Source organism: Erinaceus europaeus, chromosome 8 (assembly GCF_950295315.1).
Source record: "Erinaceus europaeus chromosome 8, mEriEur2.1, whole genome shotgun sequence".
Taxonomy (NCBI): domain Eukaryota; kingdom Metazoa; phylum Chordata; class Mammalia; order Eulipotyphla; family Erinaceidae; genus Erinaceus; species Erinaceus europaeus.
Window position 1 is genome coordinate 364,924 of NC_080169.1, and position 25,315 is coordinate 390,238.

The 25,315-nt window shown below is 45.1% G+C and overlaps 1 protein-coding gene across 1 annotated transcript in view; it reads left to right on the forward strand.

Annotated features, from left to right (window-relative positions):
* Positions 1-6,176, forward strand: part of ZNRF2 (zinc and ring finger 2) — a 61,101-nt gene extending 54,925 nt beyond the window's left edge. Inside the window, exons 4-5 of the mRNA XM_060195784.1 lie at positions 2,027-2,098; positions 5,467-6,176. Of these exons, the coding sequence (XP_060051767.1) occupies positions 2,027-2,084 (58 nt within the window). The 3' untranslated portion in view covers positions 2,085-2,098; positions 5,467-6,176. The remainder of the gene's footprint in view (positions 1-2,026; positions 2,099-5,466) is intronic.
* The last annotated feature ends 19,139 nt before the right edge of the window (positions 6,177-25,315 follow it).

Here is a 25,315-nt window from a genome sequence, read left to right on the forward strand (position 1 = left end):
GCGTTTGCTATGACTTAGGTGTTCATTAAACAAATGCCACAGAAGCACTTGGCAAGATTCAACATCCATTTCTGACTAAGACTGCTAGGAAACTGGGAAGGGAAGGGACAATTTCAACATGGCCCTGACCGCAGACGAAACTTAATGGGGAAGAACTAGGTTTCTTCCTTACAATCTGAAGGTGGTCTCCTTTCATCACTCCTGCACACCTACTCCGACAAGTCTTTGCCAGAGCAACCAGGCAGGAACGGGAGAGTAAAGGAATCCATATTTGAAAGGAAGAAATTAAGCGCTATTCTCAAAGAATCACCTTTTTGGCTTTGTTAGTCTCTCTTCTCTCTGATCTTTATTATGATCTTCATGGTTTTCTCCCTACTATTTTTCTTTTTTGAATACGTTTTTCAACATCTCTAGTGGAGATGTGAGGTTCCTGCTGTCTTAGGGTCCAAAAGACAATCGATAGTGAATGTCATCATCACATTATTTGGTAATTGGTTAACTTTGAAAAGTCCTTTGTCGGGGTTTGCTGTACAGCACCCAGCATCTTGTATGTAGCTGTGCCACTGGTTGCTTCTGTTCATTGGTTTTTCTATCTGTTTTGTTTCGGTTTCGTTCCCCCCACTGATTTTTCTTGTTTCCCATCTCTTGCTGACATTGGGCCTCTCTGTTGTTACTTCTCTTCCGGTGGCTTCAGCGGTAATGTCAGGTCCTTGTGGCCTTTGTCAGTGGGCCTGTTCTGCTGTGGACTCCCTCTCAATACTGTTTTCTGCAGCGCCCACTGGATTTAATAACTTACTTCTTCCTTTCTGTTGGTCTCCAGATAATTTTGTCTCCTCTTCTGATTTTTTTCATAGTAGACAACAAAAATCTCAATAGCAACAGAAAATTGTTTCTGATACTTAAAAGAATACGTGAGAAAATGAAATGGATACTTTTACCTGTCTTCCTTTGAATTTGATCATCACTTTACTTAGAGAGCCGTCCTATCAGAATGTGAAAAAGGCTGGTATGGGTCTCACCTCTGGGTGCACTAGCCACGCTCGATAGCTTACTGTAGCTGCCAGTCCAGCATGTGTTTACATGGACATGCTGTGCGGCTTAAATCCTCCTCGATCGACGTCCTTGCTATTGGGCAAGTTACTTCTGCTTCCAAGGCTTTGGATTTATCATCTATGAAACGAGGCAGAACTGTCTGTGGATGGGGATGTTCTGTATCTTGGCCATCTGATAGCCACTGAGCACACAGCTCCTGGGCTCAGGATGTGGCTGGCGGGACTGAGCAACTGCCTGTCACTGTGACTGGTGAATCTGAGCTCGCACAGCCACATCAAGCTCTTGCACTGAACAGCACAGAGGTGCAGTGAGGATGAGCTTCTGTTCTGACAAAATCCTGAGATCCTTTACAAATAGAAATGAGAGTGTGTGTGTGTGTCTCAGAATGGGATACAAATAAGATAAACGCTTAAGATTTACATACAAATCTGACTTTTAAAATGGAATGCAGGCCCACAGGTGTAGAACTCTGGTTTGGATCCCTGGCAACACACACACACACACACACACACACACACACCCTTATTATCTTAAAGAGTTGAAAATTTAACAGCTATTTTATTACTTGGATTAGTATAACAAACAGGGAGAGAAACGCCTGTTCCATCCACAATACAATCTGTATGTTCTTCAGCTTCTCTGTATCTTATTTCCCATGAGGCAGAGAGAGCCTGGGCGCAAGCAGGGCCTCGGGCGTGTGGTTCCCGGGCACTGCCAGGTGGGCTCTCCCCTGGGCTGCTGGCTTCTCTGGGCGACAGTTGTGTTCACACTTAGAGCACTTTACACCATAGTTTTGCAAAGATTACTAACTGCTTAGAATAATGAGAATGTTCTGAACTTATCCTTTTATAGATAAATGCCAAATTTGAGCATTTAAAACAGCAAAGAATTTTCTACAGAGATATATTAAAGTCAAGAAGTCAATACTTTTATTACAAGAATAATCAAATGTACCTTTTTTTCTCTTTTCTAGCTGCATAGATGAGTGGTTTGAAGTGAATAGATCTTGTCCAGAGCACCCTTCAGACTAAGGATCAGATTCCTGCTGTCTCGGTAATTCCCCCTTTCCCGTGTTAGTTACTTTCTGAAGTGCTGCCCGTGTTGCATGTTCTCATTTGTTTGTTTACTCATTGAGGGTGTGTGTGTGTGTCCGTATGCACATTGTATATAAAACTCACAGAATATCTAGATGACATAAAGATCTCAGGACACGATAATAGTGAGAGATTCATTTAAAAATTAGAAAGAGGACTTAGAAATACTTCACCGGGGAGGCAGGCGGTAGCGCAGCGGGTTAAGCGCATGTGGCGCAAAGCGCAGGGACTGGCGTAAGGATCCCGGTTCGAGCCCCCGGCTCCCCACCTGCAGGGGAGTCACTTCACAGGCGGTGAAGCAGGTCTGCAGGTGTCTGCCTTTCTCTCCCTCTCTCTGTCTTCTCCTCCCTCTCTCCATTTCTCTCTGTCCTATCCAACAATGACAACATCAGTAACAACAATAAAAAACAACTAGGGCAACAAAAGGGAATAAACAAATATTTTTTAAAAAGAAAGAAAGAAAGACACATGACCCACCGACATAGGAGGAACAGCTTCACCTAACTGACCAGAGACAAGTGCCTCCCCCACCCACCCTGGCTCAGTGTGTCTCTTCACAAGTCCAGCTGTGTGTCAGGTGATTTTCACTGCTTTTCTGAGTGGTTTGGGGAGCCATTCTACTGCTGCTACTCATGGCCACACCTCTGGAAGTTTCTTTGGGCTGCTTTCTGTGAGTTTTATATACAGTGTGCGCATAGACACACACACACACACACACACACACACACCTGCAGGTGGGGAGCCGGGGGCTCGAACCGGGATCCTCACGCCGCCGGTCCTTGCACTTTGCGCCATGTGCGCTTAACCCGCTGCACTACTGCCCGACTCCTGGGCCATGTGTTTTTCTAAACAGCTTCTGAGTAGCACCTGGGTCACCAAAGAATCAAGAGAGAATGTAAGTGTTACTTGGAGAGCAGCAACAGCTAAAAGACCAGTCAGCAGATTCCGTGGGCTTGCAGGGAAAGCAGTCCTCCGAAGGTTCACAGCCATGCGGGCCTGCAGCCGCAGAGAGAAGAGACCTCAGGTAAACTGTTCAACACGACGATGGAGCCAGGCAGAAAAGGAGCCGCCAAGATACCTAACAGTCAGCAGGAAGAGGGAAATAGTTAAATGACCGGGATGGGATGGAGGCCACGAAGATCATGCAAAGAACTCGGGAAACCAAGAGCTGGTCTTGAAAAGGATAAATAAATTACATAGACCACTGGCTAGACAAAGAAAAAGAGGAAACGGTAGCAAAACAAGCAGAAGTGAGAGCGGTGGGATCACAACCGATGACGGGAAGATAGAGCAGGCCGCACGAGAATGTTACGCGCGTCTCTGCGCAGATAAACGGAACAGGGAGATGCAGTGGGTGCACCCTCAGAACCACATCACCTGCCAAGCTGAACCCAGGGGACATTGATTCTGAACAGGCCGGTCACTGCTACAGAAATTGAAACAGTGATCAAAAAGTCTTCCCAAGAATAAATGTCCAGATCCAGATGGCTTTGCCATTGGTTTTAAGACTTTCAAAGAACTGACACCAATTCTCCTCAAACCCTCCCAGAAACTTGAAGAGCTGGAGTCAGTCCCAAATACATTCTGCAAAATTAACATGACTCTTCCCTAAAACAGGAAAGGACTCTACCAATAAGGAAAACTGTAAGCTTATTTCCCTGATAAACATTGATGTAAAGATATTCAACAAAATCTTGACCAATTGTATTCAACAGCATTGAACCCAACCTTGAGAGAATAATTCAACAAGACCAAGTGGGATTCATCCCTGAGAAGCAGGGAGAGTTCAGTATTCAAGTCAAGTCACTGCAATCCGACAACAGCAATTGCAACTTTCTCCTTAAAATGGGGAGCTAGACAATGTCTGCTTCCGCCACTACTGCTCAATAGAGGCCTGTGGTTCTCACCACTGCAGTCTGGAAAGGAGAAACCAAGCTATCACTGTTTGCTGATGACATGATAATATAATAAGAGAGCACCAAAGATTTCACTAAAAAACTACTGGCAATATTTTACTAAATTCAAGAGTATAGCAGAATATACAAATCTCTGTGGCACTGTGTATACAGATGGTGAGTCAGAGTACAGGGAATTGAAGGGCTCGACCCATTTGCAGTCCAACCCCCAAAAAGAAATATCTTGGAGTGAATCTCAGCAAAGTGGTAAGGGGTCTTCACTATAGGGCATTGTTAAAAGAAATGGAGAATGGTGCAAAGAAGTGGAAGAACGTCACTCATTCATGAAAGGGTACATTTAAAAAATTTTTTTAATTTTTATTGATTTTCCCTTTTGTTGCCCTTGTTTTTTTATTGTTGTTGTAGCTATTATTTTTATTGTTATTGATGTAGTCATTGTTAGACAGAACAGAGAGAAATGGAGAGAGAGGGGGAGAGAAAGAGAGACACCTGCAGACCTGCTTCACCGCCTGTGAAGCGACTCCCCTGCAGGTGGGGAGCCGGGGGCTTGAACCGAGATCCTTATGCCGGTCCTTGTGCTTTGCACCACCTGCGCTTAACCCACTTCGCTACCGCCCGACTCCCAAAAGGGCACATTTTTTAAGGCAAGGATTTTCATCTTTCAATTTTTCTGTGTGTTCTCGGACTCTTACTGTTACAGGTTATATCTGCTGCCAAATGACCTGCATTTGTTTGTTTGTTTATTTTCACTGTAATAGATTTTTAGATGTTCTTTTAGCCTTTTATTTATTATTGGATAGAAACAGAAATTGAGAGGAGAAGGGGAGAGAGGGAAAGAGACAGAGAGACACCTGAAGCTCTGCTTCTCCACTCGTGAATTTTTCCCCCTGCAGGTGGGGCCCGGGGCCTTGAACCCAGGGCCTTGCACACTAAATGTGTGCGCTTCACCAGGTGCGCCGCCTCCTGACCCTTAACAATTTTTTAATTGGGGGCTAGTGGTTTATGCTGCAGATGTTGATACGTGGGTGCAACTTCTCATCTCACCGTGATAGATGCTGCAAAATGCTCAACCTGGCACAGTGAAATACACACACGAGGCCCTGACTGCTGCCCCCCGCCCCCAAAGATCAGAAAGTTTGTGTGTGTATTTTCTGTGCTCTAGTTTTTATTATGGTGAGGAAAAAGACTTCTAGTAGTGGCTGATTTTTGTAAAGCTTTAACTGATTCCTGTTTTTGTGTCTTGTTTTAACTTTCACAGACTACTAACCTAAGGAATTTTTACAATACTACTAAGTGTATAAGTATAAAATTACAGTGAGTAAGACAATAGTCATAGGAAAATGTCTGCCGATTGATAGTACTCTTATATACCACAGTCTAACCTGCATGAACCCTGTCTTTACACAGATTTTCTTGTCTCATCAAGATGCTTGGGAAACGGACAGGACATGACGATGTTTCTTGAAGGACAAAATCAGAAATGCAGGCCTACCAAATCCAAAATCTGAGTTGTGTGAGACTTGCTAATTGCAGACAACCAAATAGGGGGCGATCTTGCTGAAGGACAGTGACCATAAAGCTCATTGTACCAAACACACACGTAAGGGCCGGACAGGGGTCTTGAAAATGCTGCATCTCCCGTAACAGTCATCTGCAGAGGTAACGCGGACAAACGTTTTGTATTCAGACGCCAAAGTTCACTGACTTAAACGTCGATTTCCTTTTTATGACGTTCTCCAGAGTCGCACAGCTACTTGTGTTTTGATGTTTTGTTTTTCAGCTTTAGGCTCTGTTTTCCCCCAACCTGATGTTTCTGCGTCCGTCTAATCTTAAACTGAAGACCACATAATTGACTTCTATAAATGACAGTCTTAGATTGTGAGGCCAAGAAATGTGACCAAGCAGTAAAACCTTCTCTGGACGTAGCCCATGATCTCAAGTTCTCCTGTTTCTCCCCCCACAGTGCAAAGTAGACTTCTACATAGAAAAGCCCAAACATGTTCATCTCTCAGAACCGCAGGCTCACCACTGTCAGGAGGCAGTCCGCAGAGGGAAGCCGAGCGGTGTCATTCCACTTTGATTAATTAAACCGGCACCAGTCTGCTGAAGGGCATCTGATTAAGTATTTTGTTTTCTCTTAAACTGCATAACAATTAATTAGCAATCAATCAGCTATGCAACTTGAAAAAATGCACAAATGACCAATTTTCAGTGCTGCCAGCTCCAGTAACTTTGTTTTAACGGGTATCCGTGTCCTCTTCATGGCTACTTTGTTGTGCTTTGCACCCCTAGGCACTTTCCCCATACTTGGGTAAAATGTCTAGCAGGTCAGGTACTTTAGAACTTGTGAAGAGGGTGAGAGAAGAGTTTCCTGAGTGGAACTTGGAATAATTTGAGGGACATTTTCTATACTTTTAATAATCAGAATTTCACTGGGATGCCAGGCTGATAACTGCATCTTTAATTTTCCAGATAATCTGGAAGTTAGTGTTTGATAAATGATTTTTAAGCAACTATGAAGATTTTGTTAATTTATAATTTATTAATGTGTTATTACTGTCATGGAAAATGTTATAGAGACTTTTACATTGAGTCTTCTGTGGAAAAATGTATTAAGCAAATTATGTGAATAAATACTCCCACAAAATACATCTGAATGACTAAAAACTACGGGAAGAGAGCTGTCAGGGCTACAGTGGTAAGCTTTCTTTTTGGACGTCAAGCAGACCAGACGGCAGACCCCGTGTTTCCCACACGGGACGGCGTTCTCTGTGAGCGGTGCGTTGACTTGGCAGAGGCGTGGCGCAGTGCTGGTTCTTCTCCGCTGTCTCCACGTTGCTTTTTCTGCTTCATGCTCTTCTCGAGACACTTCCCCTCTGTGTTGCTTCTGTCCTGTTTCCTTACGGGCCATGTACAGAAGCAGCTGCTGCTACCCAGAGAGTGTGGCGTGTCGCGGCTGGCTGGGAGACATGCATCGCTTTGTTGTGCGTTTCTAGACCAGGTTGCGTTTCCCCTGTCACCGCGCTGCGCCGCGCCTTTGGTCTTGCTGTGGTGGGGGGCTAACCCGACCTCCCTGTGGCGGCACAGCCTCCCAGGTGCTTTCTGCGAGCAGCTGTGGAGAGACTTGCTCCCCGGTGGGAGGTACTCTGTCACCGGTTTCTGCAGCCGTGAAATCTGATGCCCACCCCACTTTATTTCTCACTGTCAGTTTTGCAAGTTTTCACAGACAACATGCAAAATTTATTTCTGACAAATGTGAAGGACTCATTTGTTTTCTACTATCGGCAGTTGTTACCATTCTTAAAGGAAGTGATTTATTCTAATTACAGTGCTAACTGTTTATAATCTCCTGGCAGCTGATTTTCTGGTGTAATTTAGTCATTGACTTTAAAGAAAAAGTTGAGCTCGAGTCCGCGTGCCCTTTACCCATCCCACTCCCCTCACCTGTGCCCTGTAGCTGCCCGTGGTCAGCGAGGCTCTGAGCTGTCGCTGCTGCAGTAGCAGGAAGGCTCCAGAAAGTGGCAACAGAACGCGCTGTCTCCCTGTCGCGGCCTTCCTGACAGCCACTCTTGTCTGCAGCAGTATTTACTGAAGGCTGTCGGCAGCTATGTATCCTGCTAAAAATCTACAGAAGCTGCTGCTTCCCCCCCCACACACACATCAATTCAGTCTCCATTAATAACTTCCCAAAGAGGACAGTTTGGAAATGGAAAAGAAAATGTTATTCAAACCGAGATACTCTTCTTTCTCAAAGTTGAAGCCATTGTTCTAGAAAGTACATCTATTGTAGTCATGTGTACGTCTCACCAGTAGCGCTAGTATACGCACTGGTGGGCTCAGTACAAAAGGTCCAAACACCGCAGTGGATATTCAAAGCACAGCAGAAGCTGCCGACCAAATAAAGATGGACAGTCTGGAATTGTAAGTTGGTCATAGATTCCTGACATCTCTGTCTATAAATACTCGTTTCCCAGTAAGTCCGCACTTCACAGTCGTGATAGCAGCGCTTGGTGAGCTCACTGTAGTGGCGCACTGCTCCCCGTGGGTATATATCGCCAATTACTGCTCATCTTCCTTTGATCTGTTATTTTTTGCCAGAATTATAAGATACTAAAATGATTTGGTCCTCCTCTGACTATTAACCAGAGAAGAAAATGTGAACAGTCTTTGTTTCCCGGGTCTAGTTACAAATCAGATACGGGTTGTGTTGTAAGGGCGGCGTGTGTGAATGAAGCATGTGTGATGGTTTCCATGACCGATCTCTGATGGGTGAAGCGTTTAAGTTAAGTCTCGCCCTATTACATTGGCTTTGATTTCTAGACTCGCCTTCTGTTCCTTTGAAATGTCGGTACAGTTGTTGGGGGTTTTGCCCCCAGCCTCATGATTAGGGTGCAGCCTGACAGTGTCTGAGGAGAACCCCTGGCGTGTTTCTGCTATTATCTAAAAGGTCGTGGTGGAAGTACGCTAATGAGTGTGGCAGAGTCCTTTAAAAAAACAACTTGCGTCACTCCTAAATGTGGATATGATCAAGTTGAAGAACAATTATTTAACTTTCTCTGCCCCTCTCTGTCTTCCCCTCCTCTCTCCATTTCTCTCTGTATATCCAACAACAACGATATCAATAACAACAATAATAACTACAATCATAAAAAACAACAAGGGCAACAAAAAGGGAATAAATAAATAATTTTTTTAAGTTCAAGAATAATTGAATTTGCGAGCAGAGGAGAGATAGCATAGTGGTTCTGCAAAGAGACTCATGCCTGAGGCTCCAAAGTCCCAGGTTCAATCCCTTGCCCCACCATAAGGCAAGCTGAGCAGAGCTCTGATAAAAAGAATTTTTTAAAAAATATTTATTTTATTTATTTCCTTTTGTTGCCCTTGTTGTTTTACTGTTGTAGTTATTATTGTTGTTGTCATTGTTGGATAGGACAGAGAGAAATGGAGAGAGGAGGGGAAGACAGAGAGGGGGAGAGAAAGATAGACACCTGCAGACCTGCTTCACCGCCTGTGAAGCGACTCCCCTGCAGGTGGGGAGCCGGGGTTCGAACCGGGATCCTTATGCCGGTCCTTGTGCTTTGTGCCACCTGTGCTTAACCCGCTGCGCTACAGCCCGACTCCCGATAAAAAGAAATTTTAAAAATCAAATTTTTAAAAAAGAATAGTTGAAGGTGCCGTCTAACTGGCATCCCTGTTGTGAGCTGGTGATAATGTCCAGAACACTTCGTCTCCCAGAGGAGGTGTCCTTGCAGGCCCCACAGCAGGAGCCCTGCACAGACTAGGAGAAGGCAGAGGTCAGCAGCACTGCGGAGTCCTGCGCATCCTGTCAGCCCAGGGACGTCCGCACTGCACTTGGGTTCTCCTCCTGAAAGCCTTGGTGGGTGCTTGAGTCAAGTCGGTACATCTGACAGTGGATGCTGAGGTGGAAAGCACCCCTTGCTCTAGTGCAGAGTTGTTCCGGGTGAAAGAAACAGGGTCCCTGGGGCCTGCCAGCATTCACTCTTTGACCTACCCCCCCCCCTTTTCTAAAGACGGTAATTTCTGATTTCCAGCTTGCCTGTTTTGTGAGTACTAGTACTTAACCTGTTCTGCTGTCTACTTTACTTTTCCAGCCAGATATGTCCATCCTGAGTCTAGCTTGCTGAGACATTCTTGTTAATAACTTTCCCAAACACTACTTGGAGACTCGGATTTTGGGAATGTATTTTTGGGAATATTAAAACAGTTCTTTAATCAAAGACTTCAGTATTTAATGGACTATGCCTGTGGTCTTTTAAATCAGCTAATTCACGGGGGAAAGTAAAAGGTATTGAGGGAAATCAAATATGTTATATTGACTTTAAGGTGAAAAGACAACATTGCTGTACTTGTGGGAGATACTGTGTAGGCAGGAGGTACTCAAGCCATTGTTCAATCTAAACTAATGCCATAGATACACGCATACACCCATACTTGTACACATAGGCACACGCATACACCCATACTTGTACACATAGACACACGCATACATCTATACATGTACACGTAGGTACAAGCATACACCCATACTTGTACACATAGGCACGCGCATACACCCATACTTGTACACATAGGCACGCGCATACACCCATACTTGTACACATAGGCACGCGCATACACCCATACTTGTACACATAGGCACGCGCATACACCCATGCTTGTACACATAGGCACACGCATACACCCATGCTTGTACACATAGGCACACGCATACATCCATGCTTGTACACATAGGCACACGCATACATCCATGCTTGTACACATAGGCACACACATACATCCATACTTGTACACGTAGGTACACGCATACACCCATACTTGTACACATAGGTACACACATACATCTATACTTATACACGTAGGTACAAGCATACACCCATACCTGTACACATAGGCACAAGCATACACCCATACTTGTACACATAGGCACAAGCATACATCCATACTTGTACACATAGGCACACGCATACATCCATACTTGTACACATAGGCACACGCATACACCCATACTTGTACACATAGGCACACACATACATCCATACTTGTACACATAGGCACATGCATAAACCCATACTTATACATATAGACACATGCATACATCCATACTTGTACACATAGGTACACGCATACATCCATACTTGTACACATAGGCACACGCATACATCCATACTTGTACACATAGGCACACACATACATCCACATGCACAGGGTGTTACAGGAGTGGGAGGCAGGAGGCGAGGGACAGTCGTTGGCCCCAGACTTGGCGAGAAAGGGCCCTGAGGAGCTGTGGCCGGTCACAGGCTACATCGTGCTCTTTCGTGATTAGCAGAGGATAGAAAATGGGAACTGAGAAATGTACGCTTAGTCCCTCCAGAAGCACTCAGGATAGACTGAGATCAGGTCGAGAAAATCTTTCCCACAAGGTTCCTTAATACATTTTTATGGAAACACCAATTCATGCTTCAACAACTTTGTCCAACCAAGGCCCAAGGTTCACCTGCAGTCACTGGGGCTTCCTCCGCCAGGAATTCCCACAAAGGAAGGGCTGTTGGAAGAAGGGCCACCCAGCGCCCAAAGGGGTTGCTTTCTGGGATGTCAGGAACCTCCTGACTCAGTGCCGTCAGTGACTGACTTGAGATGTGACTCCCTCCATAAAATGTGAAGACCTTTCTCTGTGACACTTCAGGGACTCCAGAAGGCAGTTAAGTTCTTCCACAAACACCTTCTCCATGATTTAAGAATTCAGCATTTAATAGATTGAGATGGGAAATGTTCATGACCAAGAAATGTCTCCCCAACAGTCCACTTTATGATTTAAGTGTTTTCCAGTTGGCTCAATTACTGAACGTGGTTTAACTAGTAGAGCAGTAGCAAACAAACCAAGTGTTAGCAATATAAGTCTGTATTTCAGAAAAATTTCAATTATACCAACTTTTCAAGTTAACTTCTTAATGCTGGAATGTTATTACATCTGTACCTGGGGGATCTACCCAGAGAGAGAGGAGGAAAAAAGGAAGGACATTGTGGAATTAGCAGTAGGTGTAGGTGTGACTTCGAAAGGAAGAGAAGCAGGGCCACGGGAAGAAATGTGCAAATGTGTATAAGTATGTGAGTATGGGTATAGCAGTGCATATAAGGATCTGAGTATAGTATGGGTATAGCAATGCGTATAAGGATCTGAGTATGGATACAGCAATGTGTGTAAGTATCTGAGTATGGATACAGCAATGTGTATAAGTATCTGAGTATGGATACAGCAATGTGTGTAAGTATCTGAGTATGGATACAGCAATGTGTATAAGTATCTGAGTATAGATACAGCAATGTGTGTAAGTATCTGAGTATGGATACAGCAATGAGTATCTGAGTATGGGTACAGCCATGTGTATAAGTATCTGAGTATGGATACAGCAATGTGTATAAGTATCTGAATATGGGTATAGCAATGAGTATAAGTATCTGAGTATGGGTACAGCAATGTGTACATGTATCTGAGTATGGATATAGCAATGAGTATAAGTATCTGAGTATGGATACAGCCATGTGTATAAGTATCTGAGTATGGATATAGCAATGTGTATAAGTATCTGAGTATGGATACAGCAATGTGTACATGTATCTGAGTATGGATATAGCAATGAGTATAAGTATCTGACTATGGGTATAGCAATGAATATAAGTGTCTGAGTATGGGTACAGCCATGTGTATAAGTATCTGAGTATGGATACAGCCATGTGTATTAAGTATCTGAGTATGGGTATAGCAATGTGTATAAGTCTCTGAGTATGGGTATAGCAATGTGTGTAAGTATCTTATTATGTATATAGCAATGTGTACATGTATGAGTATGGATACAGCAATGTGTACATGTATCTGAGTATGGATACAGCCATGTGTATAAGTATCTGAGTATGGATACAGCAATGTGTACATGTATCTGAGTATGGATATAGCAATGAGTATAAGTATCTGAGTATGGATACAGCCATGTGTATAAGTATCTGAGTATGGATACAGCAATGTGTACATGTATCTGAGTATGGATATAGCAATGTGTATAAGTATCTGAGTATGGATATAGCAATGAGTATAAGTATCTGAGTATGGATACAGCCATGTGTATAAGTATCTGAGTATGGGTATAGCAATGCGTATAAGTATCTGAGTTGAGTATAGCAGTGTGTATAAGTATCTGAGTATGGATACAGCCATGTGTGTAAGTATCTGAGTATGGGTATAGCAATGTGTATAAGTATCTGAGTATGGATACAGCAATGTGTATAAGTATCTGAGTATGGATATAACAATGAGTATAAGTATCTGAGTATGAGTATAAGCAATGTGTATAAGTATCTTAGTATGGATACAGCAATGTGTATAAGTATCTGAGTATGGATACAGCAATGCGTATAAGTGTCTGAGTATGGATACAGCAATGTGTATAAGTATCTGAGTATGGGTATAGCAATGTGTATATGTATCTGAGTATGGATACAGCAATGTGTATATGTATCTGAGTATGGATACAGCAATGTGTACATGTATCTGAGTATGGATACAGCAATGTGTATATGTATCTGAGTATGGATACAGCAATGTGTACGTGTATCTGAGTATGGATACAGCAATGTGTACATGTATCTGAGTATGGATACAGCAATGTGTATAAGTATCTGAGTATGGGTACAGCAATGTGTATAAGTATCTGAGTATAGATACAGCAATGTGTATAAGTATCTGAGTATGGGTACAGCAATGCGTATAAGTATCTGAGTATGGGTATAGCCATGTGTATAAGTATCTGAGTATGGGTACAACAATGTGTATAAGTATCTGAGTATGGATATAGCAATGTGTATAAGTGTTGGATAGTATGCCAGCTCCCCCTGACTTCTGCTTAACCATATGCCTATATAGGGATAGATTTAATCCCATTCAAAGCTTTGGTCTATTTACATAAATCACTTTTACATTTACATAAAGCACTCCCTCCAGGGCATTGGTGGTTCAGTGATAGGATTCTCGCCTGTTCCGCCCCCTCCTTGTCACACTCTGATTTTCACCAGTCACTTTTCTCTCCACCCTCTATATCACATCCTGTTTCCACCCTACTTGGAGAGTATAAAAACAGCTGCTCTTCTGATTAAAGACACTTGGAAATTGCTTTCCGGCTCCGAGAGTTCCAGAGTGTATCTCCTGCGAAGTCAGTGCGGCACGAGTTCCTGATCCCTCTCCCACGCAGCAGCCTAGATCGGCTCCAGTTGAGTTCTCTCCAACCCAGAGAGCACTAGCTCAGGAAGAAGCACCCTCAGGCTATCCCGGCATCTGGTGCCTGAACAGGGACACGTAAGCAGCAGATTTACAAGAAGACATCCTAGATAAGTACACACCTTTTGGGTATCTGCAATATTGTGTTAAGGCACTGTGATTTTTTTTCTTTCTTATTGTTTTCCTGAGATCTCTCCACCATGGAAAATATTTTCCAAATTCTGCATTCTTTTTCCAGTATACAATTTTTATATATCTGGGACATTTTTCTCGGGGCTGCACCTTATATCCTGTTGATCATCATAGCAGCTTTTAAGGGATATATAGGGCAACCTCTCAAAAGGCTTAAGGGCCTAGAGGCTGAGGTCCAAGAGATAATGGAAGTGATCATAGAACTTAACCAGCACCTTAAAAACAAGAAGAAGAAAAGGCCTGTCGTGATCCTGACCCACCCTAATTCCTCTGCATCTTGCCCTGAGGCCCCTATTTTGGCAGACACGTGTCCGAATTCCCCTTTGGACTCCACAGCCACTTCTTCGGCCACCCCCATTTTGGCAGACACGTGTCCGGAACCTCCTGCTGCCTCCACGGCTGCTTCTTCGCCCACCCCCATTTTGACAGACACATGTCCGAATTCTCCTGTAGCCTCCAAAACCACTTCTTCGGCCACTTGTCCAGAAGCTTCCACTTCGGTGACTCCTCCTACTGCTACACACTTATCAGAGCAAGTCCACACATTTCCGGTCAATGTTGCCCCCAATAGACAAAAACCTCAGGCCTGGTATCCATATTCCGCCACAGACCTGAAGGAACTACACCAGGCTATCAAGGATGATGGTATTCATGCCCCATGGACCAGGTCCATTTTACAAGGCCTGCTTCAGAACCTTAATACCCCCCAAGATTGGAGGGATGCAACTCGCGCTACGCTCCCAGGCCCCCTCTTCCTGCAATGGGAGGCATTCTTTCGTGACAAATGTTTACAACAATCGCGGGAAAATATTCAAAATCAGCCAGAGGTGAATTTTGATGCATTGTTTGGAACAGGCCAATTAGAAACAGGGATTCAACAGGCGGAAGCCAAGTTTCCACCGGGATATTTTGATCAGGTACACCTGTGTGCATTAAAAGCATGGGAGTGGTTAACACCACCCATGGGAGCGGCCTCAGCCCCCATTCTCTCCCTTCAACAAGAACCTGATGAATCCCTCGCTAAATTCATTGCCAGGGTCCAGTCGAGTTTGGAAAGGAAGATTTATAATCCTCACGCTCGTTTTCTCCTCCTGCTATCCATAGTCTGGGAAGGAATGCTTCCACATTTTCGACAGGCCTGTATCACTCTTAAAAACGAACACCCAGATACTTGGATTCTAGCTACACAGGATCTCAGATCAAGCTCTTTTCAAGGACCTATGTTACAGGCCTATGCAGCTATCTTACATAAGCAAAAGAGGGCTTGATTTCAGTGCGGTCGCCAAGGGCATTGGCAAAACCAATGTCCAGAAAATAGACCGCGACCCCCGCCTCCAGTCAGGGCAACCCTGCCTCCAGTCAGGGCAACCCCGCCTCCAGACAGGGAACCAGAGACCACGAATGCCTTGTCCCAGATGCCAGAAAGGATTTCACTGGAGGAGACATTGTTGGTCAAGGTTCCATAGGAACGGCACGCCTCTGCCAAATGTAAACGGATTTAAACTTGGTGTGGGGCTTCCCTTAGCCCCGCCCCCAAGAGGGAAGGAAGCAGGTCGCCCGGTTGGTGCTGTGCCCTTCTTCCACAAACAGAAGCCCAGTTTGGGACCCAATCCATCGCTACACCCACCACGCCAAGTAACAATAACAGAGGGTGAGCAGAAGGAGGAACCCGCGGTATGTGGGAACTTCCAGCATAGAAATAACCGGCTGGAGCAAGAGAACAGCTTGAATTCGGAGCCTGAGATTTTATGGATCACCCCTGTTTTAGAAAGGGGTCACCCAACTATGACAGTAAAGATTGGTAATATTCCTTTTAAGTGTTTGATTGACACGGGAGCAGATAAAACAATATTAAGACAAGCAGAGGTTCCCCAGAGTTGGGAACTCCTCCCAGGACCACGCTTACATGGTGTTGGAGGATTGACTCAGGCGTTCCGCACACGAGATTCCCTTGTGTGGGAAGATCCAGAAGGGACTACCGGACACTTTCAGCCTTTAATAGCTGATAGAAGCACCAATTTATTGGGAAGAGACTTGCTGGAATCTTTAGATGTAGTGATATCCTCAGACACCTCTGCAGGACACCACACTCACTCCTGTGAGAGTGCTAGACCCAACCAGCACCCCCAATACTAACTGCCACTGTTCATCACAGAACTCCCCGCTTAGATTGGCTTTCTAATGAGCCTGTCTGGGTGGAACAGTGGCCTTTGCCTAGGGAGAAGCTAGAAATTTTAAAAGAACTCGTCCAAGAGCAGTTATCTTTGGGACACATTCGTCATTCTCGGAGCCCATGGAATACTCCAGTCTTTGTAATTAAAAAGCACTCAGGAAAATGGCGCCTCCTCCAAGATCTTCGTGCAGTTAATAAAACCATGCAGGTTTGGGGCTCCTCCCAAAGGGGTTTGCCTCTTGCTTCCGCAATTCCCACAGGAATTCCAATCATAGCTATTGATATACAGGATTGTTTTTTCTCTATTCCCTTACACCCACAAGATCGTAAACGTTTTGCTTTCTCTGTTCCTTCTATTAATAATGCCAGCCCTGCCGATAGATTTGAATGGGTGGTACTGCCCCAGGGCATGGCTAATAGTCCTACTATTTGTCAAGAGGCTGTTAAATCTGCCCTTTTCCCATATATTCATAAGGGCCTTAAGGTTTTTCATTATATGGATGACGTGTTAATATGGGGAGAATTAGATACAGATCTCTCCGCCCTACGTGATTTTCTAATCCCTGCCTTAAAGAGAAGTGGACTTAATGTAGCTCCTGAGAAAATACAGCTAATTCCTCCAATATCTTTCTTAGGCTCAGAGATTTCCCTAACGCAGATTCGTCCTTTAAAACCTTGTGTTACTTTTCCTTCTAATCTCACTCTTGCTTCTTTACAAAGTTTTCTTGGAAATTTGAATTGGCTTAGGCAGTATCTTTATCTGCCTACGAGCTGCCTGCAACCACTGTTCGATCTGTTAAAAGGAAACAAACAGCCCTCCTCAAAGCGTATGTTAACCCCTGAAGCCTCCTTGACACTGGAAATAGTTAACCAGTCTTTCCAGGACATGCACCTCGTTCGGTTCTCCCCCTCCTTCCAGTAAATCTTCTAATCTTTAACTCCACCCCCACGGTAGTGGGGGCATTGTGGCAGAAACATGGCATTCTCGAATGGCTTCATACGCCAGTAGGCGGAGCTCCAAGACTCCTTACTGAGATTGATGCCTTAGCATTTATGGTTCGCCAAGGAAGAAACAGATCGGTTCAGGTCTTAGGAAGGGAACCAGATTCAATCATTCTTCCCTTTTCTCTCACAGATACAGAATGGCTCATATGCCACCATTCTCGTTTTGCCATAAGTTTAATGGGTTTTCCAGGACAATTAGATAATCATTTTCCCTCTAATAATTTGATGGCTTCTTTACCTCTGTTGCCTCTACTAGTACCTAAACTTTTCTCTTGAGATCCCATCCCCTCTGCTCCTACAGTGTTCACTGATGGTGGAAAAAAGGGAGCTGCTGCCCTTATATATTATCCAGACCAGCAATACCCCAAACCTCTCTTTACTTAACTTCCTGACAATTCCCCTCAGTACAAAGAACTTTATGCTGTTTTCCCTTGCATTAAAAGTTGTACCAGAATCCTTCAACCTTTTTTCTGACAGTGTGTATACTGTTAACTTCCATGGCTTGCTCGATCTTATGTAAGAATTGATGACAACCCACTTTCTCCTCTTTTAATTCAAATTGCCTCTATGCTCTGTTCTCGAACCCAACCATTGTATGCTCAGCACCTACGTTCCCACAGCCCTCTTCCTGGTCCCCTATCCAAAGGGAATGCTGCAGCCGACCACCTTGCCTCCACAGGAATTCTCCTAGCCTCTGTCTCTAATCCTGCTGACTTTCATTCCCTAACCCATGTTAATCTTAAAGGTCTTCGAGCTCGATTTCCTGATATTCCTCTGCCACAGTTAAAACGTATTCTTACTACATGTTCCTCCTGTGCAGGTCTAATCAAAACACCTCCTATTCAAACTCTGGGGGTTAATCCTCGAGATTTAAAAGCCAACACTCTTTGGCAAATTGATGTTACCCACATACCCAACTTTGGCAAACAAAAATATGTGGTCGTCTCAATTGACACCTTCTCTAAGTTTATGTGGGCTACAGCTCAGACTGGAGAAAACTCAAAAAAGCTTATAAGCCATATGCTCTCCTGTTTTGCTGTAATGGGCTTACCTCTTCAACTTAAAACGGATAATGGACCTGCTTTTACCAGCAAACAATTTAAAGATTTTTGTTCCCTCTGGAACATTACTCATACTACAGGCATTCCGTATAATCCACAGGGACAAGGCATTGTTGAGAGGGCCCATCAAACTCTTAAGGCTCAATTAAATAAAGAAAAAGGGGAAATGTACCCTCCCAATATCCAGCTGGCAAAAGCCTTAACTACATTAAATCTCTTTAATATTTAGAAAAACTCAGACCAACCTCCTATTATTCTTCATTGGCAAACACCACCCACCCTCCCAGCTATTAAAGTCAAATGGAAAGACCCACTTGATAAAATCTGGAAAGGACCTGACCCCCTGTTGACTATGGGGAGGGGTTTCACATGCATTTTTCCACAAAATGACTCCAAGCCTGTTTGGGTTCCTGCCCGCCATGTCCGGCAATACCCACATGATGGCGCTGATATCCCTGAAGAACAAGAAACACTGCAAGAAGACTGGCTTCAAGAGGACTGGCTACAGGATGCACCCCAGGATCCATAATACAGCATGGCAGAATCAAAAAAAAAAATCTGATTCACAGAACTCTTCCCCCCCACCCCCCGAATGAATGTCTTATGCTATGACTGGCCAGTTGTGTTTTGTGAGTAAGTGAGTGAGTGAGTGAAAAAAAAAATTGAGTGAGTTGAGTGACCAAAATTTTTGTATGACCCATTGTGCTCAGAGTACTCTGAAAGTTAACTGACTTTATATAAAACGGCTGGACGCAGCCATGGTTTCTGGAGACATCCAGAAACAATCCAAAAATTGTTCATTCCTCTTTTTGATTTCTTTTTTAAGTCTTGATATAAATATGAAATGTTTTGTCTTAAACTGTGTTTTGTCTTCAACTATGACAGTAGATCTAAATTCGCATTTGAAATGATATGTCTTATTTACAAGTTTTTCTTCTCCTGTGTGTTATAAACTATATGTTTAATATGCATGTTTCAAGTTTGGTAAACATTAATTTAATGGTTAAATTGTAACTTCGAAGCTACATTCTTACGAGAAGAGGTAAAATCAATTCATTAAAGTAACTGAGTGTTTAAGGTAAAACTCTAAATATTCAATGTGACAATTCATCATCTAAGTTAAAATATAAATCCTCTATACAGGACATTTTTGGAGGGCCCCCAAAAATGTCCTGTAAGCTATCTTGTGGAAATTAATCCACAACAAATTTGGCATCAATCTGATATTGTAAATGTACCAAAAAAAATTGTCACTAAAATGTGTTAACTCTAGTAACCTGAGTTTGCTTAAAAACCCAATGTAAAAATAGTTAAGAATCAATATATGTGACTTAAATTTGGCATGAAAATTTTGCTAGACTGCTACATGAGGTCACATAAGATGACCTTTACACGAAATTATAAAGATACCTAAACCAATTATAATCATTGAGTTATCAATTGTAGTAAACTTCTAATTTGTTACAAAGTTTTTTCATAAGTAATTGACTACAGCTATGACAAGCCTTCGCATAAAGAATCATCTGCTCATATAGAATCCCCAGAATTCCATCTTGGACCCCTGACCTCTGACATCACCCACAATTACAGCCATCCCCCGAAACCCATGATGTGACCTGACACGATCTGGAGAACCTGATTCACAGACTCCAAAGGACAAGACTTTCCTACTGTCTCTCAACCATCGGTGTCTGTTCTTCCTGCTTCTGTTTCGCCCATCATGTTTTGGTGCTTCCAGGTCACTCTCCACAGAGAAGAAAAGTTCCAGTGGCCGTCCTCCTCCATCAAGATAGACATGTGGCATTTATTTCCTGGCTGTTGACATTGGACTGATGCATCTATAGAACTTGCTGGACACTCCCTTTATACTGCTGGACTTCTTGAAGAATGACTGTAGCAGTTCATAGAACTTACCGCCAGCTGACTCGGGATTTTGCAATGCCAGATCACCCCTCTAGCACATCGGCTTATCAGGCCCCCACTCCTCCACCCATCAGGCTCACTCTGTCTCTTTCTACTCTTACTTATCCCTCCCTGTCTTGTGCTAGTTCTTTTTGAAGACACTTACAAGCTATCATTCTGCTTTCTTCCCAACAGGTTTCTGTTCACCCCTACACTGCTATTCCCCTGACAGAGATGAAGCCTTTTACAGACATTGACCCAGTTATATATGGCCATTAAGTAAGAGGGAGATGTTGGGGAATTGTGAGGATATGGTTGAGCTTGGAAGGGCTTGAGCCTGAGGGGTGTGTCAATCCTGTTAGTCTCTCTCTCCACGGAGAGGTTGAGCAAGGAGGGACAGTAGAACCCCAAAAAAAGGTGTGCCTCTTATCAGTATCCCTGCCTCACAAAGTGCCCCACACTCCTGATACTATGGCAAATAGTTAAAAAGAAAGGGGGAGATGTTGGATAGTATGCCAGCTCCCCCTGGCTTCTGCTTAACCATATGCCTATATAGGGATAGATTTAATCCCATTCAAAGCTTTGGTCTATTTACATAAATCACTTTTACATTTACATAAAGCACTCCCTCCAGGGCATTGGTGGTTCAGTGATAGGATTCTTGCCTGTTCCGCCCCCTCCTTGTCACACTCTAATTTTCACCAGTCACTTTTCTCTCCACCCTCTCTATGACACATCCTGTTTCCACCCTACTTGGAGAGTATAAAAACAGCTGCTCTTCTGATTAAAGACACTTGGAAATTGCTTTCCGGCTCCGAGAGTTCCAGAGTGTATCTCCTGCGAAGTTAGTGCAGCACGAGTTCCTGATCCCTCTCCCACGCAGCAGCCTAGATCGGCTCCAGTAGAGTTCTCTCCAACCCAGAGAGCACTAGCTCAGGAAGAAGTACCCTCAGGCTATCCCGGCATATAAGTATCTGAGTATGGATACAGCAATGTGTATAAGTGTCTGAGTATGGGTATAGCAATGTGTATAAGTGTCTGAGTATGGGTATAGCAATGTGTATAAGTATCTGAGTATGGGTATAGCAATGAGTATAAGTATCTGAGTATGGATACAGCCATGTGTATAAGTGTCTGAGTATGGATACAGCAATGTGTATAAGTATCTGAGTATGGGTATAGCCATGTGTATAAGCATCTGAGTATGGGTATAGCAATGAGTATAAGTATCTGAGTATGGATACAGCCATGTGTATAAGTGTCTGAGTATGGGTATAGCAATGTGTATAAGTATCTGAGCATGGGTACAGCCATGTGTATAAGTATCTGAGTATGGGTACAGCCATGTGTATAAGTATCTGAGCATGGGTACAGCCATGTGTATAAGTATCTGAGTATGGGTACAGCCATGTGTATAAGTATCTGAGCATGGGTACAGCCATGTGTATAAGTATCTGAGTATGGGTATACCATTGAGTCGACCCATATCTGTGGCCTGGGGAGGCCTTGCAGTTGCCCATGGAGGGATAGCACACAGAACTCGGAGGAGGGAACCCCGTGGAGCTATACCCCTGTCATCACAGAGTTTTGTAACTCAGTATACATTGCTAGCTCTAGTAGAGAAATCACATGTAGAAAGTGTTAGCCCCGACATTCAGAGGCTGTAGAGTCACAAGGTAGGAAGTTCATCAGTTCGTTTAGCTGGAGCCTCAGCTCCTCCCCAGGGCACCGCCATCCTGAAGTGTCACCCTTTCAGCTGGAGTTAGCAGACTGTCAGTGTGTCCATCTCCCCACTCTATGAAATCTAGTTTTACTGGTTTGTTTTGTTTCTGGTTTTTGTTCTGAAGAGCATCTCTGATTGAAACAAGACGCGGAAGATACCCAGCAATGGTTGCCGTATCAGCTCAGGTCTCAATGGCTCAGGACTTGGCAGGTTTCCCCTCCCCACCCCTCTTCCTCTCTCCCTCCCTCCCTCTCTCCCTCTCTCTCCTCTCCCTCCCTCCCTGTCTCACCTCTCCCCTGCCTCTCTCTCCCCTCTCCCACTATCCCCTCTCCCTCTCTCCCTCTCTCTCTCCCTCTCTGCCCTCTACCACTCTCCCTCCCTCTCCCTTCTCCCTCTCGCTCCCCTCTCACTCTCACTCTCTCCCTCCCTCTCCCATCTACCTCTCTCTCCCCTCTCACTCTCTCTCCCTCTCCCTTCTCATCTCTCTCTCCCTCTCTCCCATCTCCCTCTCTCTCCCATCTCACTCTCTCTCTCCCTTCTCCCTCTCTCTCCCCTCTGCTTCTCTCTCCCCTCTCCCTCTCTCCCTCTATGTGGAGAAGGGGAGGAGTGACCAGAGCACTCCAGGGTAGGGTAATAACTCTGTGAGAATGGGAGGGGGAGGAGTAACCAGAGCACTCCAGGGTAGGATAATAACTCTGTGAGAATGGGAACGGGAGGAGTGACCAGAGCACTCCAGGGTAGGATAATAACTGTGAAAATGGGAAGGGGAGGAGTGACCAGAGCACTGCAGGGTAGGGTAATAACTGTGAGAATGGGAAGGGGAGGAGTGACCAGAGCACTGCAGGGGAGGGTAATAACTGTGAGAATGGGAAGGGGAGGAGTGACCAGAGCACTCCAGGGTAGGGTAATAACTCTGTGAGAATGGGAAGGGGAGGAGTGACCAGAGCACTCCAGGGTAGGATAATAACTCTGTGAGAATGGGAAGGGGAGGAGTGACCAGAGCACTCCAGGGTAGGATAATAACTCTGTGAGAATGGGAAGGGGAGGAGTGACCAGAGCACTCCAGGGTAGGATAATAACTCTGTGAGAATGGGAAGGGGAGGAGTGACCAGAGCACTCCAGGGTAGGATAATAACTCTGTGAGAATGGGAAGGGGAGGAGTAACCAGAGCACTGCAGGGTAGGATGATAACTCTGTGAGAATGGGAAGGGGAGGAGTGACCAGAGCACTCCAGAAGAGGGTAATAACTCTGTGAGAATGGGAAGGGGAGGAGTGACCAGAGCACTCCAGGGTAGGGTAATAACTCTGTGTGAATGGGAAGGGGAGGAGTGACCAGAGCACTCCAGGGTAGGGTAATAACTCTGTGAGAATGGGAAGGGGAGGAGTGACCAGAGCACTCCAGGGTAGGGATAATAACTCTGTGAGAATGGGAAGGGGAGGAGTGACCAGAGCACTCCAGGGTAGGATGATAACTCTGTGAGAATGGGAAGGGGAGGAGTGACCAGAGCACTCCAGGGTAGGGTAATAACTCTGTGAGAATGGGAGGGGGAGGAGTGACCAGAGCACTCCAGGGGAGGGTAATAACTGTCAGAATGGGAAGGGGAGGAGAGACCAGAGCACTCCAGGGTAGGATAATAACTCTGTGAGAATGGGAAGGGGAGGAGTGACCAGAGCACTCCAGGGTAGGGTAATAACTCTGTGACAATGGGAAGGGGAGGAGTGACCAGAGCACTCCAGGGTAGGGATAATAACTCTGTGAGAATGGGAAGGGGAGGAGTGACCAGAGCACTCCAGGGTAGGGTAATAACTGTGAGAATGGGAAGGGGAGGAGTGACCAGAGCACTCCATGGTAGGATGATAACTCTGTGAGAATGGGAAGGGGAGGAGTGACCAGAGCACTCCAGGGTAGGATAATAACTCTGTGAGAATGGGAAGGGGGAGGAGTGACCAGAGCACTCCAGGGTAGGGTAATAACTCTGTGAGAATGGGAAGGGGAGGAGTAACCAGAGCACTCCAGGGTAGGATAATAACTCTGTGAGAATGGGAAGGGGAGGAGTGACCAGAGCACTCCAGGGTAGGATAATAACTCTGTGAGAATGGGAAGGGGAGGAGTGACCAGAGCACTCCAGGGTAGGGATAATAACTCTGTGAGAATGGGAAGGGGAGGAGTGACCAGAGCACTCCAGGGTAGGGTAATAACTCTGTGAGAATGGGAAGGGGAGGAGTGACCAGAGCACTCCAGGGTAGGGTAATAACTGTGAGAATGGGAAGGGGAGGAGTGACCAGAGCACTCCAGGGTAGGATGATAACTCTGTGAGAATGGGAAGGGGAGGAGTGACCAGAGCAATCCAGGGTAGGGTAATAACTCTGTGAGAATGGGAAGGGGAGGAGTGACCAGAGCACTCCAGGGTAGGGTAATAACTCTGTGAGAATGGGAAGGGGAGGAGTGACCAGAGCACTCCAGAGTAGGATAATAACTGTGAGAATGGGAAGGGGAGGAGTAACCAGAGCACTCCAGGGTAGGATGATAACTCTGTGAGAATGGGAAGGGGAGGAGTGACCAGAGCACTCCAGGGTAGGATGATAACTCTGTGAGAATGGGAAGGGGAGGAGTGACCAGAGCAATCCAGGGTAGGGTAATAACTCTGTGAGAATGGGAAGGGGAGGAGTGACCAGAGCACTCCAGGGTAGGGTAATAACTCTGTGAGAATGGGAAGGGGAGGAGTGACCAGAGCACTCCAGGGTAGGATAATAACTCTGTGAGAATGGGAAGGGGAGGAGTGACCAGAGCACTCCAGGGTAGGGTAATAACTCTGTGAGAATGGGAAGGGGAGGAGTGACCAGAGCACTCCAGAGTAGGATAATAACTGTGAGAATGGGAAGGGGAGGAGTAACCAGAGCACTCCAGGGTAGGATAATAACTGTGAGAATGGGAAGGGGAGGAGTGAACAGAGCACTCCAGGGTAGGATAATAACTGTGAGAATGGGAAGGGGAGGAGTGACCAGAGCACTCCAGGGTAGGATAATAACTCTGTGAGCATGGGAAGGGGAGGAGTGACCAGAGCACTCCAGGGTAGGATGATAACTCTGTGAGAATGGGAAGGGGAGGAGTAACCAGAGCACTCCAGGGTAGGGATAATAACTCTGTGAGAATGGGAAGGGGAGGAGTGACCAGAGCACTCCAGGGTAGGATGATAACTCTGTGAGAATGGGAAGGGGAGGAGTGACCAGAGCACTCCAGGGTATGGTAATAACTCTGTGTGAATGGGAAGGGGAGGAGTGACCAGAGCACTCCAGGGTAGGGTAATAACTCTGTGAGAATGGGGAGGGGAGGAGTGACCAGAGCACTGCAGGGTAGGGTGATAACTGTGAGAATGGGAAGGGGAGGAGTGACCAGAGCACTGCAGGG